We start from the raw sequence: 18,278 nt of genomic DNA on the forward strand, positions 1-18,278 counted from the left end.
CAAGAGTAAACTTACGCCTACCTACCGTCGTTTGCACGGATATTATTAATGCAGATGGACAAAAGACGACCTAGCGAGGGCTTATAGCTCTTAACTTTGGGCTTGTGGAAAACTTGGTTGTTGTCCAGACGTCTTTGTGTAGAACACTTCGAGACATCAACTGGACCGTACATGTAATGTATGTTGCGGAACCTAGTCGTGTTTGCAAGCGACGATCCTAAATTTGTGTTGGTTACTTATGCCGTTTGTTCATATAGCATTTTATTGGAGGATAAAGTTGAGGGAAAGGCTTGCAGTCAGCTGTCTGACTAGATAAGTTTTGGTCCAGAGACAATTCGCTTAGCGTGCTCTACTGATGTTAAGCGTGGACAAGGAGCGCTTGCACGTATTGCTCAACAATTGGTGAGGAAAATACTTGAATTTCATTGGTTCATAAGTTCTCTACGGAGCCTTGGAAGAGTCATTTGACCGATTGAGGTCCTGATGTATTTATCTCAGGATGACTGTACAAGGCATTTATGTTCAAAATGTTGACACCCTGAGATAATTTACTAATGGATGACGCCTTCCTGAAGATGCGACGCCGATATCCTAAATTAAATTTTCCCGGGACAATGTCAACTTGACGTAACCTCGTGTCGATTTTCAGAAATAATTTATCATGGAATAGCGACGTCCCGAGACCATCATTTTTGTTAACACCTCTAAATTTAGTAAGAACTTATCCTAGGATTTTGTCGTCTTCTTTTTATTTCAACATTATTCCTGCATAAAATATATGAGAACTTTAACTTCATAATAATGTTTTCCGAGATGAAATAATGCCAGGATCTAAGCTGTCATATGGCATTTCTGGACTCCATAGTGCTACAATGGACTTTTTATCTTTTATTATGTAATTTATTAGTATGGGTGGTGTATTAGCGGGTAAAGATTTTCAGAAAAATCTCAAAAGAAAGCATTTCCCATTTTCCATGGGAAGTGACAGATGGTAGGAAATGGGCACCAAGGATTAATCTCAACCCAGTGAGGCATGAGGCAGAACTTGGTCTTGGTTTATTACGAGGTATTTTGGTAACTCTTTAAGGTTCCACAACACATTTTTTTGACGTAGACCTCAATGAACTGCCTAGGAAAAACTAAGTTTTAATTATTTCGTAGTTAGTTATCATCCAATCTTTTAATTTGAGTCCTTTTGCTTTTCTGGTCAAGAATTGTCATTAACTTGACATTTTACTGAGAACTTGTAGTGTATTAATCGATTTGATACTATTGTTCAACTCTACGGAACTAGCAGCACATTGTACTTTTACAGGCTAGTAATTCAACCTGCAAGGAGAATCAACTTAAAACCATCTTTTGCAGAGATCCATTTCTTACACTCAGTGAAATCCTGCTCTAAGCCTGTCTTGGATTTTCAAGGCTCTGAGAGGGGCATGAAATAAATGAGGCTACCACTAGGCATTTACTTACTTTCGTGCACCTGGCAAGGGGCTAAGTAAATGAGTAACGTCCGTCAAGAAGCACCAGACCACGGCTGATATCAGACAGGGGGTTGGACTTTAAACCTCGGGTGTGCTTTTGGATTCAACTTGACATGTTATAAAATGCCCATTGTGCCGTGCAAAAAACTGAAGAAACAGAAGTCTGCTCCACAGTTTCCACAGCTGTTGCGTGACTGATCGCATTAAGAAGGTGCACATCGATCGCTTCACTCTGAGCTGTATGCACGCTGGCAATCGAGGTAATGCTTTTCTGCCTGTTTAATTGTCTGATATTTTGATACACATAAAGTTGCCAACAAAGGCGGCTTAACCTTGAGGCTCCAAAACTACTACGGGCTCGAAGAGAATACAACGCGGCGACGTTTAGTATGCCATGTTTGGAAGTTTGCTCATTTGCATCACCCTGGGAAGGGCGGCTTTGATGAATCATGTAATTTTTGTCGAGCATTCAGTTGAAAAATTCAAAATAATGAAAAAAACACAAGGTTCAATCCTTCCACGTTGATTAGGAAATCAAGAAGCTCACTGGAGGCTGAGGATGAGCGAAGGGACGGCGGACACGTCGATTTTGCATCAGTCCTCAAGAAGTACATCCCATCAGAGAGGGGGATTCCAAATCCGAATGTTTGAATCCCACAGGCAATAGAAAGCAAACAAGTACCACTCCACCAGCATGGCTCAGCGTTGATTCAGGAACAATGTTGCGCAATTTTATACATATTTGTAAGAAAATGGAACGCCATATATTATTAGTCAATCTGAAGTTGGCAATGCATTATTATTAATGGATAAATCTGTGCAAATACAAAGATCGTATCCAAAACAGGCTTCCAGAGCTACGGCTAGGTCTATTGTCAGCGCGTCTCTGCGTATTTCCACTGGAGCAAAGACCTGTCCGCGAAAGAAAGACAAACTGATGGGAAGTTTTCCAACCAGGTTTCCGCACACGTTTGGTGTACATGAAAAGACCACACATTCCAGCATGAATTTGCGGCGCGTACTCAGCGTTCTGATGAGCGCCAAGCTCGCGTGAACTTAGGCGACGACACAGTGAGTTCGTACCAAAGGACTGTCAATTTCATTCAAAACACGCCCTCTTTTGTTTCTGCTCGGAGCGAACAGGCCGGGCTACAGAAACAGATTTGGATGCAGCCAGTTTGCAAAATAGGCCATTCCTACTGTGTCCCCTGCACTTCAGATAAGCTGCATATAATTATTTTCTCAGTGTTGCAGGTCAAAGTACTTTTTTCTAAGATTTTTCTTATCTGTTTGCGAGGCAGATTCTTTCGCACTTGCAATAAGACCTTTTCTTACAAGGGCATCACATTCGAAAAGGGTACTCAGGTGTTGACCCAGACAAGCTTGACCCCGACAGGTAAGGATGAATGATTAACCTTTGGGTTAGTTTACCTTCATTAGAAGAGTTTCGTTTATTTATTTCCTTGCAGACACAGGGCGGATCCAGGAGATTTTTGGGGAGGGGAGTTCACATCCTTCATTTTACGTCAATTGTTACGGAAAGGCGGACACATGGGAGATACATTACAGGGTCACTGGTGCACTGACCTTTAGGGTGTCATGTTTTTATTCCTTTTATTCATTTTTGTTATTCATTTATTTATTATTATTGGTGTTAGGGTGGTGGTAAGGGTTAACACACGAACATCGAGCAGTTTGCGACTTGTAGTTTGTGTAAATCAGGTTTTGGTTATTTATACAATCCTTTGATACAGACAGTAGCGCCTTGCACTAAGACTACCTTGCATTGCAAAGCTGCCCCCGACAGCAACTTCAGTTTCTCCCGGTTTTGTTTTCTATCTCATAAATAATACTGTGTATGAAAGAGTAATAATACTCCGTGTAAGGCTTCTTAATAATGGGCATGATTACCTGTAACGCGTCTTACGTTCTAGTTCTTGGAGACGAAATTGCATCCCTTAAAACAAAAACTTGAATTTTAATGGTGACATGCAAATAGATTGTAACATACAGACCTCGATGATCCTGAATTGTGTTTGTTCCCTTTCGATCTAGGTTTAGTCAGGAGAGGAAAGCCTCTGTTCCAGCCATGGCTTAATTTCATGCCATTTGGTCACGGCCCTCGCAGCTGCAACGGGACGCGTTTTGCTTTCCTGGAAGCCAAGATGGCGCTGGTGCGCATTCTACAGCAGTATCACTTATATGTCTGCCCAGAGACACAGGTATAACCCATAAGGCTGTCACATAGGCCCGTCTTGGTACATTGTAGTTCCTTGGAGGTTATATTACTGGTGTTTTCTTGAAGTGACAGAAACCCAGAAAAGCAATTTGGAGTATTTTCGACCATTTTTGCAGATCTGACAAAGTTTAAAAGCAAACTATCACTTAATTTTTATTAAACCGTTAAGAAACATTTGACAAAATGCCCGGTCTCTGTGTCTCTTTGTTTTACAAAGCGACAAAAGTCATCTGGTTTAGCTAGGTCAAAAGGGGACCATTCGTGAGTAGAGATGTAAGCGTGAACTTGTGCTCAAACGACGTTGAGAAACGACATATGCACATTTTGTTGAAACATGAAAATAATATAACAATTTCCAAATGGTTATAAGTAACAAAAACTCTGCATAGGTAAAGTGAAGGTCTCTGCGTTTTACTGTTTTATCAAGTTAAAGACAACCTACGTAATTAGCACTGAACATAGCTTAAATTATAGACAATGTAAAAATGTCTTGAATCCGTCAATTTAATCGAAAAAGTAAATATTCCCGAATGTATATATGTATTCCACGAAAAAGATTTTTTTTTCATTTCTTGAAAACATTATTAAGGAACAAGTTGAAGAAAACACATGGTTAATTGCAAATAAACTGCCTTTTGTATCACCCAAATTATTTGGATTTGAGCTGGATTACTTTAGGACTTGTCCGTTTCGAGGCGCAATGTCGCTTAATTGTTTAGTACAGCAAGCAATAGAAAATTGCTGTAAGCCTTGTTCATCAGCCCAAATACCATTTCTGTAGTACAACCTTTAATATGATTTTGGCAATAAATAATGATGAATTCTCTGCAAAGATAGAGAAGCAGAGCATCACCATGGAATTTGTCTCATTTGAAGAAGACAGTAAGCCTCAGGAACGCCAGTGTCAGTTAACGTGTGAAATGGCGTGGAGATTGGAAAAATCCTGCATTTAATATTTTTATGTTATTGCATTAAACACAAACTGTGTCAGCGTTTTATATCGAGCTCGATTTATTTCTTTTATTGAATTTGCAGATTCCACTCCATCTCAATGCTGGTCTTTTCACTTTCCCGAAGGAAGGCATCAAACTTCGTCCCGTGGCCAGACAGTAGAGTCGATCAGCGTTATGCCGTTCAGACTGGCGGAGACCATCCATTATATGTCGGGTGTATACATGGTGGCCAATTAGGTTTATATGAAGATCGGGGAAATTTCGATGTGGGTTTCTTAAAAGCAGCTTAATTAATCTGAATTGTCAGATATTTGGGGGGTAGGCTAGTACCGGTTGTAAGGTGTCAGCACTTTCTGTTCTTGATATCTGACTACATGTATTTCTGATTTCTAATCGGGGTCACCCGTTTACTATGGTCTTCCACAGGGCCCTTCCACCGCGGGGTTGCCCCTGCCCACTTCCCTCCCCGCAAGATATGCCTTGGGCAGGATGCGCCTATTAGCGAGAATTAGCAGGGTTATTGTGTTATTTCGAAGGCAACGTCAGCACTAAAATGGTCGAAGGCTATGCAGAAGACTCAGGAAGTGCGAATGCGATTATGTGATTGAAAATGTTTTTTTTTAAATTACATTTACTTAATTTTTTGAGTTTTCGTGCTCCATGAATTTTGTTAATGAATGTCGGTGTACATATACGAATTGCACTCCATACCATTTGACCAGCTTTTAAATTTTGGGCTGTACTATGGCTGCTTCATAAGTTACTACGATCGGAACAGTCCAACTGGGCGTGGTGGAATTAAGTATTTGTTTAATAGACCTCTTCACTAAAAAATTCATAATTATGCACGCATGCGCACAATGGCCTTGACGGCAAGAAGTGTGAGTGGGCCATTAAAAATGTACAGGGGTGCGACTTCGATGATCATTTTCTCTCAGGTTTTCTGACTTTGTTCAGTTTTTTCTTCAGAAATCCCATTAAATCGTTTTGGCTATTAGTTTCCAATTTAAGTGAAATTTGCTGTAATGGCTTCTAAACTGGTAGGTACGCTGGCCTTCGTGAAGACGTTGCAAGTCTGAAGATCAAAGATGACAACGTTAGATTGGGCCTGTCAGTTATGCGCACAGTGGTGTAATGGTCACTGGGACAATTACGTTTGCCACCGGCGAATATATAAAATAAATAGGTACTGCCACCACAAAGCGTCTAAAAGGTGTCGAAAAGTATATATCTTTCATTTATTTTGCAGAAGTCATGGAATAAATCTATGTGTTTTCATTGAGACTGTGTGTAAAAATCATGTGGCCCTAGCTTGCTTCCAGTTGAAATTGGAAAAATAACATAATCAGTGAATATCAAAGATCCGAATTTGTTTTCAACAGTGGTGAAAGTGAAACTAGGAAGGTTCTCGTCAAATACTCGACCGCCCTCTGGTGGTAAGGTTGATGGTTTCAGTAATGTATGTGGCGAAATCATCCTAAAATTAGTCCACGACTTTTATGTATATAACGCACCTGAGGGCTCAAGCTAATGGCGTCATCAGAATGAGCGTTACAATAAAAAGACCTTTAATGTTAAAAAAAGATTTAAGTCGATCAACCGTGAAAGATTTATTTGTCCATTAAATGATAGTATATTATTAATATTGATAAAAGTTCCAAGTTTTCTTCCGATGACGTCACCCAGATCCGTTTCCCTTTGGGTCTTACCGTCTTTGCAGGTCAAGGAATATGACTTTCTTCAGGATCATTTAAAATTGACCCTTTCGGGCTTTGCCTCGACAACTAGTTTGTAAACGTCCAGTATAGGTCTACTTCTAGAGCTAAAACCGACTATCCACCCTCATATAATGTACATGTAGTATATGTGCTAAATACGTCTGTGAGCTACCACTGAGTATCGACCCATAACCGTGCTACATTTTGAATGTAATTTGTGTGCATTTTTCTATGACGCTTAACTCGCAATTATCATCTTTTCGTTTTTCACAGTGTCCAATGAAACCAACAAATCAGAACTTATTGCCACGACATAAGGGCATATGGTGTGGAATAACAAAAATGCAAGGTGTACTTGAAACCAAATTAATTAATGAGTGAACAAAAACAAAAGGGTTCACCTGACGTCTTGTGCTAAATTATTTATACATCTCTGTTTTGCTTTAAACCTCTTTTTTTAGTTAATTAATCCCTTTGTAGTTTACCGTTGACTGCTGAAGTGCTCATTTTATTTTCACTTCAAAGTAGCAGCTGAAAAGTTTGAAATAATCTATTTGACATTAACCCATTTAAAATTCACCATTCAGCAGTAATTTTTAGTTCCTACTAACTGATACAACTAAAACCCAATCCATGACAAGTCCTGCTTCTGTCCGTAGGGTCTCAGTTGCGAGTTTATTTGTTTCGTGGAGCAAGACGCAGTGTCATTCCATTCTCTGGTAGGATCAGCCCATGCTTACCGAATTTCGGCGGAATCTGTGAGAAAAGGAAACCAGTGAGACAAAGTAAGACGTTTGGCAAGAATGCAGTGCGACACACAGCCTGGCTTCAACTTGCGAAAGCGGTTCATCCACCTTGAGCAGAAGCACCACCTCATCAGTTGAAAAGAGGCATATTGGTTGGGAGTATCCATCTTGTTGGTAACCACGCTACCGTAACGCCTTTTATAATTGTTTGGTGAACCATCGGCAATCCCACCAAAGGAGCCTCCGTTGCTAGTAAATTGCGCCCTCTCTTGACCGAGCTCTGACTCATTGTTGGTATATGCACGTCATCATTATGATCTTGCAAGCTATGTCGTTCAAAACAATGGAACACTATGTCATAATCTACAAACAGTGGTAAGGATCCCATCACAACCACCTCTTATAAATCCTTAGCTCCCTACGTCACAATAAGCGTGATGTCAGATCATATCGAAAGTGTATCTTTATGCTGCTCGATGTCGAGTGTTACCGGTATATCTTATACTGCCGAAAAGCTCCAAAGCAGGCATGGGCGTAAATCCCGACGGATAGGGGTACAGATCCCCTTCACTTTATGACCTGAGGTTGTGCTGTTGAATTCCCCCCCACATACACACACACAGTTTCGCAGTGAGAAACAATTAAGGCGGACTGTGAACAATATGGGGATATCCCATCAACCAAAAATAGGCCTATAGGCCTATTCAATAACACTAAAAAGGGGGAAAGGGCAGACAGTTGAAAAAACCCGTAAATTTGCCGTTCTGATGGGAGATGATGCAGGAATTTAATACAATGTACATCTGTATCAGGAACATCACCCTTATATGGTTTCCTATGGTGTCAGCACTCCCCCCCCCCCGCTTTGGAAATTAACATAGTAGATCGAAATGGATCGATAATCTTAAAAACGATAACATCTATTTTTCCTTAAGCTTCTTAATTGTCGTTCATGAAACCCTGCTCCTCAAGATTCGTGGGGATGATTGTAAGTGATTTGTAACCCTCACCTCGGTCTCCTCACACGTTTCAAAACGATATTTCTGAAGCAGTCGGACAAGGACAAAGGTGGTTTGCATTATGGCGAAGCGGTAACCGATACACTTCCGGGGACCTTCACCAAAAGGTAGCCAGGCCACATTGTGAATCTTACTTCGCTTCTCTGGAGCAAACCTTAATAACAAATCATAGACAAATATTACATGTACTGCTCATACGATTTCATTATGTGTTCGCTTTAAACATTAAATTGAAATTACATTCTGAGCTAAATATAAAGGTTGATAAGATGGCAACGAGACTAAAGCAATTAACCAGTTTATTTATAGAGCCTTTAATGCCGTGTGTTCAAACTCGAGAGTTTCAGCTCCAACTTTGGTTTTGCTCAGCAGTGTCTCCTGTTACGTCACGCAGTCTACGACACAGATTCTTTAGCGCGTGATGATTGAAAAATTGAAAAAAATCTCCCCAAAACGCGCACTAGAAACATTTGGTGTTCAGAAGAAAAGGGCAATTCTGTTTCTCACCTCTCTGGATCAAAAGTGTACGGGTCTGGCCATGTTTCAGGATCGTGATGAACAACCCATATTGGGATTTCCATCATCACCCCCTTTGGGATTGGGATGCCTTTGATGACGCAGTCCTCCTGACAAATTCGATCGAACCTGGATTTTTAAAGTACAAAGAAAACCCAGCTTTTTAAATATAAATATAGACAAAAAAGATTACCGGATGGGGATTTGAACTTCGTAGCCGTGTACAACTATCGCCCCACGAGCGCCAAACACCCCACACATGCTTCGGGGTCTGTACCCGTTTAGATAAAAATTGGACTTGCGTACTGAGCGTCATATACGCCTGGTCAAAACGCACATGAGACCAGACGAAGCTCATGCAGGTGTCTCAAAAGGGTTAGGGATTGGTGCGATCTCCACTAATCACTGTCCGCGGAATGCATTTCATGGGATCTTTGATCGTGTCCCGTACTTACTCAACGGCCGGTGGATAGATCCTCATTGATTCATGCAGAACCATGTCCAAGTACGGCAGGGCAGCCATGTCTTGATAGATAAGAGCGGTACGTTCCCCGATGACGTCATCGATCTCTTTGATCAGCCGCTCCTGTACATCCGGGTGAGTTGCCAAAAGGTAGGCGATGAAGCAAAGGGTGGTGGTTGTGGTCTCATAGTTACCAAGGAAGAATACCACAGCCTGCATGAGTATAAAATGATTCGTATTCACATGTGCACTTACATAGATGACAGTCTGCCCCATGCCTCTTCTGATTGGTCCCGAAACCCCGGAACGTCCCCAGCGGCTGGAAGGAAAAGTAGACTGTTCCCTTTTATTACTAAGTGAAGTCGTATTACCGTTGCCTATGGGTCTACAAGGAACAAGACAAACATGGCAGCATCATGATAAAAAGCTCTCAGCCAAAAAGTAGGGGAGGGGCATCCTCCTAGCTACAGCCGTACGTCAAGCAGGCACGTGTTTTATACCTAGCCGAAGCCTGTTAATTTCGACATACACCACAAAATGTGGTCATTACCATAGCAGTGACTTCGTCGTCGGTGAGTGCGCGCTTGTAGTCCACCTCAACTCTCTCTTCCTTGGGCGTGTCCTCGTCCTGGAAGTTGTGGGCTTTCATCAACAACTGTAAGAAGTCGACGTATTCCTTCGAATACAAAACGTGGGGTTATTGAAACGTCAGTGGGTTTCTATCAAAATCTTTGGAGGGAAACATCGATGAAGGTTTGAATCGCAAAGATGCAGATGCCATCTTATCAACTGAAAGAGATTTGGACAAATATATTCACTTTATTTAGCAACACACTGGCGAAATTCAAGGCTCATTTTCAACCGATGCGTGTGCTACAGTCGACCTCGGGAATACTTTGGTGTCGCTCACCTTTTGGTTATGATCCGCCTTCCGTTCGCTGATAATGTCCATGATAAGATTCTGGAAGAACTTCAGAGCTTTCATTGGGTGTAACGAAAACCCCATCAAACGCAACACAGGCTCCATCCAGGGCATCATAACTGCATAAAGGAAAAAATATAACACCAAATAAAACCAAGTATGTTATCCAATCCGTCTTATAAAGAGTTTGAAAAGAAACCAAGGCTTAAATCTAAACTCCACGTATTTCCTGGGTTGGGTTCCAATTAAAGTAGCTTTGTGTCAAAGGAAAATTTTAACCGGTGTTGATAAAAAGACTTACGGGTGATTGCCCAAGCGTGCTGTTGCTCCTTAAATCCTTGAAAGAAAAGACAGGCCATATCGATGAACGTAGTATCAGCAAGATTCTGGGAGTCTATCTCTGTGGCATACGCACACAAGGCACCAGACTCAAGGACGAAACTCCCCAGTATTCTAAATGGGTTACAATATTTGAGATCGTTCTCACAGATATTTCTGACATCTTTAAGGTATGAGCAGCCATTAATCGACCAACCCATTAAGTCCCACCATTGTAGGAGTGGTTGGGGCCCCCGTATTTCTGTTCAAAGGATACAATCATGTTATTTTTCTTTACACGCTAGTACCCGCTAGCTATTTTGTGCTTCTAACTTAAACTGTAGGCACCTCAATTTCTTTATAATTTTAAATCTTTAAATTTAAGCTTGCATCTTATGTATATCGTCCTACGAGTGCGATTCGGCCATCGCGTATGATAGAATGTCATAAACGTGAACACATTCACATAAAATATCTTGGATTTATGCACAAAGAGAAAAATATACGATACAATGTTTCCCTTTTCGAAGCCTCCCGTAAGCACATCACGGTAGATGAAAATAATACGCACTTGGAAATTTCAACGTTTCGCTGTCCTTGGTCGCACACCCTGTCCAAGTTTCTCAGAAGAATATCCGCCCTATTCGTGACTAAACTTGCCATCTAAAAAAAGACAAGAAATGGTCGAAAGTCGAGAAAAATTCCCCGTACAATGCCATTTAAGTATCGTTTGTATGTTAGATGCTGTCCCAGTTTTCAAACTGAGGGTGAAGCTATAGTTATGGGTCCATGTACCAGCTTATTAGTTCATTTACTGACCAACCTTTTGCATTTTGGATCTGCTGAAAGTCGGTGAGATGGTGCCCCTCATCAGCTTCCAGCGGTCACCGTGTAAGCTTAGAAGATCGTTTTGCAGCAGTTTGGGCCGGAGGGGAAAGTGCTGGAGGGAAAAAAAATTCCATAGAGTATTAATACGTCGTGAGTTAGAGTGCTGGAATGACCTGCAGGCTGACCGAGAACGCATCATGCATCTTTTTGGTTCGAGTGGGTCGAAATAGTATGTGTAAGACTTGGTCAGAATACGAGCGATTACAATAGTGCGCCACCAAGAGTTTACAACACGTTGGCCAATCACCACGAGCGAAATTTGTCGACCCTTTTCAAACGCGCATCGGATCGACAAATTTCACGCATTGTGATTGGCCAACGCGTTGCAAACTCTTGGTGGCGCACTATTGTGAAACGGCCGTATTGCACGCACTTCGGCAAAAATCTGTTGACAGCGAGACGTGATAATTGCCGCTTACCTGCCGATCACAAAAGTTGTTGAACTGTTTAATGAGCACCTCTTCGATAATATCTAGGTCAGAGGTTATAATTGCCTTCCTCGCTCCTTCAAAGACACTGTGAAAATATAAAATGCAACACTGTGACAGTAAATGAGATCGAATCATAATTGCTTGATTTATCGCAGTCTTAATAAATAAGTCCCTACTTTGTTTAGTCACAAAATATAAAAGGAATACTTCAAATAGATAAATTACTCACCCGTATGTTTTACCATATTTCTTGGACCATATTTCATGTGCTGTGTGCATACCCTGAATAAAAAAAACAAACAGAACCTTACATATTTGCCAATTAATTATTATCTATAACTTGACTCAAACTCTATGACTTAAAGCATTAGGGCTTCGAGAAGCGTATAGTAGCAAATGATTTCATTTAAAGTCCCCATCATTTCAACTTTCTTCCATGTCAAGCTTGGCAATTTTAAACATTGAAAATGTTAAAAATAAAAACCTTTGAAAACAATTTCACACTTCAAAGTATTTTACAGTCATTTGCAAAAGTTTAGGATCACCCGTAATGCATTAACCTGAAGGAAAACCAAACTTAAACCAATCAATCATGGCAACTTATGTTTATTTTCAACGTGTTACCTTGATACCTTGGTTGAACATTTTTGACTACATTACCATGATTTGACATGTTATCAGTCTAATATTCAGTGTGCCCTCCCTTATTTCTGATTTCTTAGACTGCCTTTGTTTTACCCATGCTCCCTTGCAGACAAAATGTCATACAAGACCTGCCTTTGCAAAAAACTTTCATTCAAATGAGTAGGCCTATATAGCACCACACTGATGTTATGCACCACTGCAAAATCATGTTAAGTAATCATTCAGTGAGACAGTGTAATGCAGGACCAGTGACAGAAATACCAATATAATTCCAAGTGGTCTTAAACTTTGGAAAATGACTGTAATAAGAAAAGTTGCTCATGTTTATCCGTCTCCTAAAGGCGCTCTTTATACAAGACATGGGAGAAAGTATTGTTGGAGATGGGGCTGGAGGTTGCAGACCCCGTTGTGGTCGAGTTGGCAAAGATCATCTAGTCTTTTACTCAAAATCAACCGCCACAGAGCCATAACAACACTGGTTCGTTGCTTCCAAGGACTGACTCGGGGGGAGGTTTAACGGGGCAACTTGAGACCGACCGCCATAAAGAGAGCCAGGCTTAAAGAGGGACTTTTGGTTTATTTCCCTTGTTTTAATAAGGTGTAAAAGCCTCAAAATGACTTTGTCCCTCCCCCCAAAAATGACCAGGACACCTTGGCGCGGTTTATGTATTAACTTTTTAAAGCAAACATACGCTGTATACTGCAGTTTCTGATGTTCAAGTTCTGATAACATTACTTGACACCTGTCCTTTGGCAAAAAGAGCGAAAAGATGTCTAATTTATACTATTTAGCTAAAGACTGATAGACTATTTCGTTAAAGTAAAAATGTGTCTTCCAAAATCCCTCTTAGCAATGGAATATTAAATGTAACAGATGTCGAGTTTATTTCACGTGAGAGAACTTGCAACCTCAGGCCCTCAAATTGGTAATTGTGGAATTACGGTAGAGTCTAGAGAGGAGTTTTGTCAAAACACAGAGAAAAAAATAACTGCTCCTGATTTATCTCTATACAGGGAAATTAAATTCGTTTTATCTCGCAATTTACTCTAGTGAGAGGAAAAAGAAAAAGGCTCTTGCAAGTTTTAAAGAAATGCTGGTAGGTTGAAACGTTAGACCAGACAGTCATTAAAAGAGACACTGCTTTTCTGAAGATATAACCCGCAACAAAATATGCAAATACGACTAGTAATACTCGTGTCCGTTACGCAGTTCTAGAAACACTTCCGGTATGTCCGGGTGTGCACGCGCATTCAGTCTTGCGCATTACCATTTTCCCCTGCATACCACCGAATGAATCTTTTCACCAAATAAATTCATAATTATACGCGCACAAAGGTGAAGCTTTAAGCGCGTTATTTTATTTCAGAGTCTGCGAATTTTTGTTCCCCTTTTTTCTTCACGAAACCCTCTTCAGTCATCAAACGTTTTACTTTCTGGTCTGTTTTTGGACTGCCCTCACGCACGAGGCAGACAGATTATCGCAACTCCTTCCTGCGTGAATTTATAAACGGACTGCGATTCAGGATTATGATGGCGGACACGGACCAGTGCGGTTTTCTCGGCTCCAACTCGGTTCGCCGCTCTGGCTTGTTTTTAATCCCTAACATCGAAGTTTTAAGCTCAATAAAAATCAATGTTTTGCTAACAGGAAATTCCGTCCCGTAAAAGGGAAAGTATATTTTTCATAAACTTCGAACATTATACCTGCAAGCGGGTTGTGTTTGAGAGATGAAACTTGAGACACTGACGAAGCCACCATTTTTAACAAGGTTGGTCTTCGCTCAAGCGCGCATCGTTTACTGTACTGATGCGTGGAGCCCTGAATCACAAAGATGTTGATTCCACATACTCGGAAAGGAGCCATGTAAAGTCTTTTGACGTCGTTTGTTCGGGCTAAAGTTTTTTCTAATTCCATATTTCATACATCATCAAACCCTCTTTGACCCAGAAACGTATAGCTATGACACTGTGAGAGGAGGTTTCCTGAAGACATAAGTGAAAAATCTTGGAATTTCGAAAGAAAACGACTGTGAAGTTTATAATCTACCTAAACATTTTCAATGGGCCGCTTTTGCGTTTTGTCACTATAAAATGGCCAATGATTTTATGCGCGTACCCCGTACCTGCATCTTTATGAATTTACATATGAAAAGTTCCATAAACCGCATTGATTTTGTAGATGGTAATATAAATGTCTGCTTGTTTGGAGGATTGGCGTATTCAGCAGGGGGGGGGAGTTCCGAAGTGGAGACATGTTCAAGGAAGTGAAAATGCTGACACTTTCGAAACGGCACCCCTGTCTTTCTGGAGCGTAAGGAGGGAGTATTGAGCTGGATCATCGTTTTTACAAATTAATTAATTAATAGAAGCCTATCAGAAATCTTACTTTGCCCCTTCCGTCCAGACCCCCAACCTGGATATCATGGCGTAAATCCCGGGGAGATGCATGGGGGTATATATGAGATGGGGGTATATATCCCCTACTTTTTGCTCACACTCTTTTTTTTATGGTGAGCAAAACATTTGCCCTTCTGAGTACATGCAGATACACATCAATATCGTGAACATCGACCTGTATATAGAATCATATGGTGTGCCCCCCCCCTTCAAATTTACATGGCCAGACAATGGCGTTTCCCCATGGCCTTTCCCACCGTTCACCCCCATTTCTGGCGCACATTTATGCCACTGCTGGATATGCTATACTGATCACGAGGTTTAGATGTGCTGGTACAATCTGGAACAGTAAATATCTGATTCTGCACGTATCTAGTTTACAACTACAGTCATTTGTAAAAGTTTAGGACCACCCATAGAAAATGCATTAACCTGAAGAAAAACCAAAGTTAAACCAATCAATCATGGCAACTTATGTTTATTTTCAATGTGTAACCTTGGCACCTTGGTTGAACATTTTTGACTACATTTGCATGATTTGACATGTTAACAGTCTAATATTCAGTGTACCCTCCCTTATTTCTGATTTCTTAGACTGATTTTTTTTTACCCATGCTGCCTTGCAGACAAAATGTCATACAAGACCTGCCTTTGCAAAAAAATTCATTCAAATGGGTATATAGCACTACACCGATGTTATGCACCACTGTAAAATCATGTTAAGTAATCATTCAGTGAGACAATGTAATGCAGGCCTAGTGACAGAAATACCAATAAAATTCCAGGTGGTCTTAAACTTTGGCAAATGACTGTACATAAAAAGGACGACAAATGCTGGTATAGGGGCCTATGCTAGCTACGTTAAAAATGAAAGCATGTTCCAATATGAACATAACATCTGCATTGGGGCTTTTTCTTAGTATATGAATAGACAATTGTAAGAGCAGTGCTCACCAACAGAGCTCCCAAGAACTATAGTCCACGTTCATCTTCATCGCAAGTGCTTCATAAGTTTTCCTACATTCGCATTTTTGTCACACGGTTACTTTTTAGGCTCTAAAGAATTTTGGAAGAAAGCGACCTTTCGGCTTACCTGTCCGTATGTCAGCATGTTGCCAACAATCGGAAGGGGAGTTGGGCCGGGCAGACCCAACTTCTTGAAGAAAGTCATCCTCTTGTACGTGCTCCTATGACATACAAGCGGAAAGAGTGAAATTCAAAGAAGGGCAAGTGAATTTAAAGATCCAGGGTAATGGGTAGGCTAAATTAATCATGTACTCCGATCCTGGGCAGTTGAAAACTGGTATAGGGCCTCGTTTAAACTTCAAGTTTAATGCTCGGTAGGATAGAGGTTTATCTGAGTGGCGTTCCAGTTTTAAAAAGTAAACTACGCGTAGTAAAAATTCCATTGCCTTTTGTAAGTGGGGATGGGGCGTCTTAATATGAGAGCCACCGGAAATCGATTCCGTCAACATCAAATAAGACCGAACAGCGACTGGGTAATAAGGGGGAACTGAACAGAGTAATGACTCGACTCTCAATAATTCTTGGCGACTCGAATCGAGTCCCAACGGGTAAATAACTTGACTTGAGTCGGGTCATTGCTAACAGATGACTCGAGTCCCTCATCAGAAGACCCTACTCAGGCGAAAGTTTATAAAACTAGATTCCCAAAGATAAAAGCAAGCGTCATTGCGAAAAAAAATAATTGCAATGACTCACTGCGCTGGTTTATAATGTTCATGTCATGTCATTATAGAGTACGATGTTGTGTGACCACATGTAGAAATCCAGAGGTAAATCTTAAAAATACAAAAAAAAAGACTTTCTCTCTTGTTTTTAGTTATCATATTACGTTCAAATATTGGTGACTTCCATTAAATGAAGCTAAATACTTGACTCGACTTCCTTGCCCATAATGACTCGACTCGATTTGAGTCACTAATGGCTCAATTCGGCTCGATTCACTACGTTGACTCGCCTCGTGACTGGTTACATCTCTGGAACTGAGATATTGTGTATTATTGAGATATAAAATTAGTTAATCAATTTCAGTCAGCATAGATTTTATTGAAATATTAAAATCTTACCATGCAAACAATGCAACGATGACAACGATCAATGCTAGCGTGATGGACATCGCGAGATCAGTTAACCATCGGCTGTTCCTAGGTGTGCAGAAAAAAAGTGATGCCAGTGATCGCGTTGTGATTGCGGCAAACTAACTGACCGGATCCAAAATATGCGCAGAGCCTGGAAATGGAACAAAAAAATATGCGGGTACAAACGCTGAGATCAATATCTGAGAAAGACTTACGAATCTGCTGGCACATCACAGTTAGGTAAGCCTACCTGCACAAAACACGGAGTTTGAGGAAATGGAATCGCTTTTAAAACCGTCAGCTGCAAGAATCCTTATGTGTTTTTTTTTGCCAGCGTTGGGCTATGTCCCCGTTTGCTTCCACGTGTAATTTCATTGGTTACCGACTGTGTTCATCCCAGACGCTTCAGCAAGCTAGCACGTATGCATATCTAGGTCTCACAGTGACAGTAAAAGGTTATGCAAAAGATTCAAGACGTCTTAATTAATGTAGTTTCAAATTCATTACTATATCGGTTTTAGTACAAACTACTAACAGTAAAAAGATTACAAAAGAAAGTCTCCCTTTGCTGCGCCGAACTCAACGTTTTTACAACTTAGACTGGAACTCAGAAAAACAAACTTAGTCATCCCCAATAAGCAGCTGTAAAAAAAAAATCAGCATCATCATAATGATTCCACACTTGCACACTGTGTGTGAGGTCGAACTGGGTGTTGATACTGATAGCGATGCTCTGTCAACCTCATGAGATTCAAGCAGTCAGTAACATCAACCGGAAAAGGATTTGAAAATTACTGAAATATCACCAGACAATATTCACGACTGATGTTGGCGATTGCAAATTAGGTCCACATATACATTTTCTAAAAGTATTGTTTCCCTATGAAGCAAAATTCCATTCTTTTCATCTTTGAGTCAGGAATTGTTTGTCAATCTGCCCAGAGGCTTCAAATAAGAAACTTACTGCTGAATCCACGGTCAGATGGCCTTGGCGTTTATTAGGGTGCGATTCAAGTGATGGGTTTTGCAGCAACTCGTAAAAGGAGATTGCTTGGCTGAAAAAATGGTGGGACTGTATAAATGTAGATCAACTATCTATTTTTGAGGCCCTTCATCCGTCTGAGAACAGAGTTGATAAATTTACAATTGAAATAATGATCTTTGGTGTTCGAGAAAAAAGAGGGATGCCATTTCGAAATCTGCTTGCGGTCTGCGGTTCTATCACTTTCGGGTGGTGAGTTTGTGTAAACATTAAAGGAAATGTAATTAGCAAACTAACTAAAATTTAATAAAAAGTGAAAAGATGAGCGGCACAACAACAATTTAGTTTTGTTTGAGAAACAATGTCGGCTTACATGTAGATTGGCCCTCGTTGTCAATTTAAAACTTAAATTTGTGCGCTTCTTTAATAGCGCCCTCTGTTGTTTGTATGCTGT

The 18,278-nt window shown here is 40.6% G+C and overlaps 1 protein-coding gene across 1 annotated transcript; it reads right to left on the reverse strand.

Annotated features, from left to right (window-relative positions):
- Positions 1-5,883: 5,883 nt before the first annotated feature.
- Positions 5,884-16,989, reverse strand: LOC110987875 (cytochrome P450 3A24-like). The gene is made up of 13 exons (XM_022251000.2): positions 16,831-16,989; positions 15,834-15,927; positions 11,927-11,979; positions 11,686-11,782; positions 11,202-11,318; positions 10,950-11,041; positions 10,362-10,513; positions 10,049-10,179; positions 9,689-9,814; positions 9,131-9,351; positions 8,667-8,804; positions 8,151-8,313; positions 5,884-7,150 (listed from the first exon to the last, which is right to left on the reverse strand). The coding sequence occupies exons 1-13, from the start codon at positions 16,878-16,880 to the stop codon at positions 7,070-7,072; spliced, it is 1,515 nt and encodes a 504-aa protein (XP_022106692.2). The 5' UTR covers positions 16,881-16,989; the 3' UTR covers positions 5,884-7,069.
- Positions 16,990-18,278: the final 1,289 nt, after the last annotated feature.

Source organism: Acanthaster planci, linkage group LG06, assembly GCF_054643075.1.
Source record: "Acanthaster planci isolate LZ-2023a linkage group LG06, COTS_SCS, whole genome shotgun sequence".
Lineage (NCBI taxonomy): Eukaryota > Metazoa > Echinodermata > Asteroidea > Valvatida > Acanthasteridae > Acanthaster > Acanthaster planci.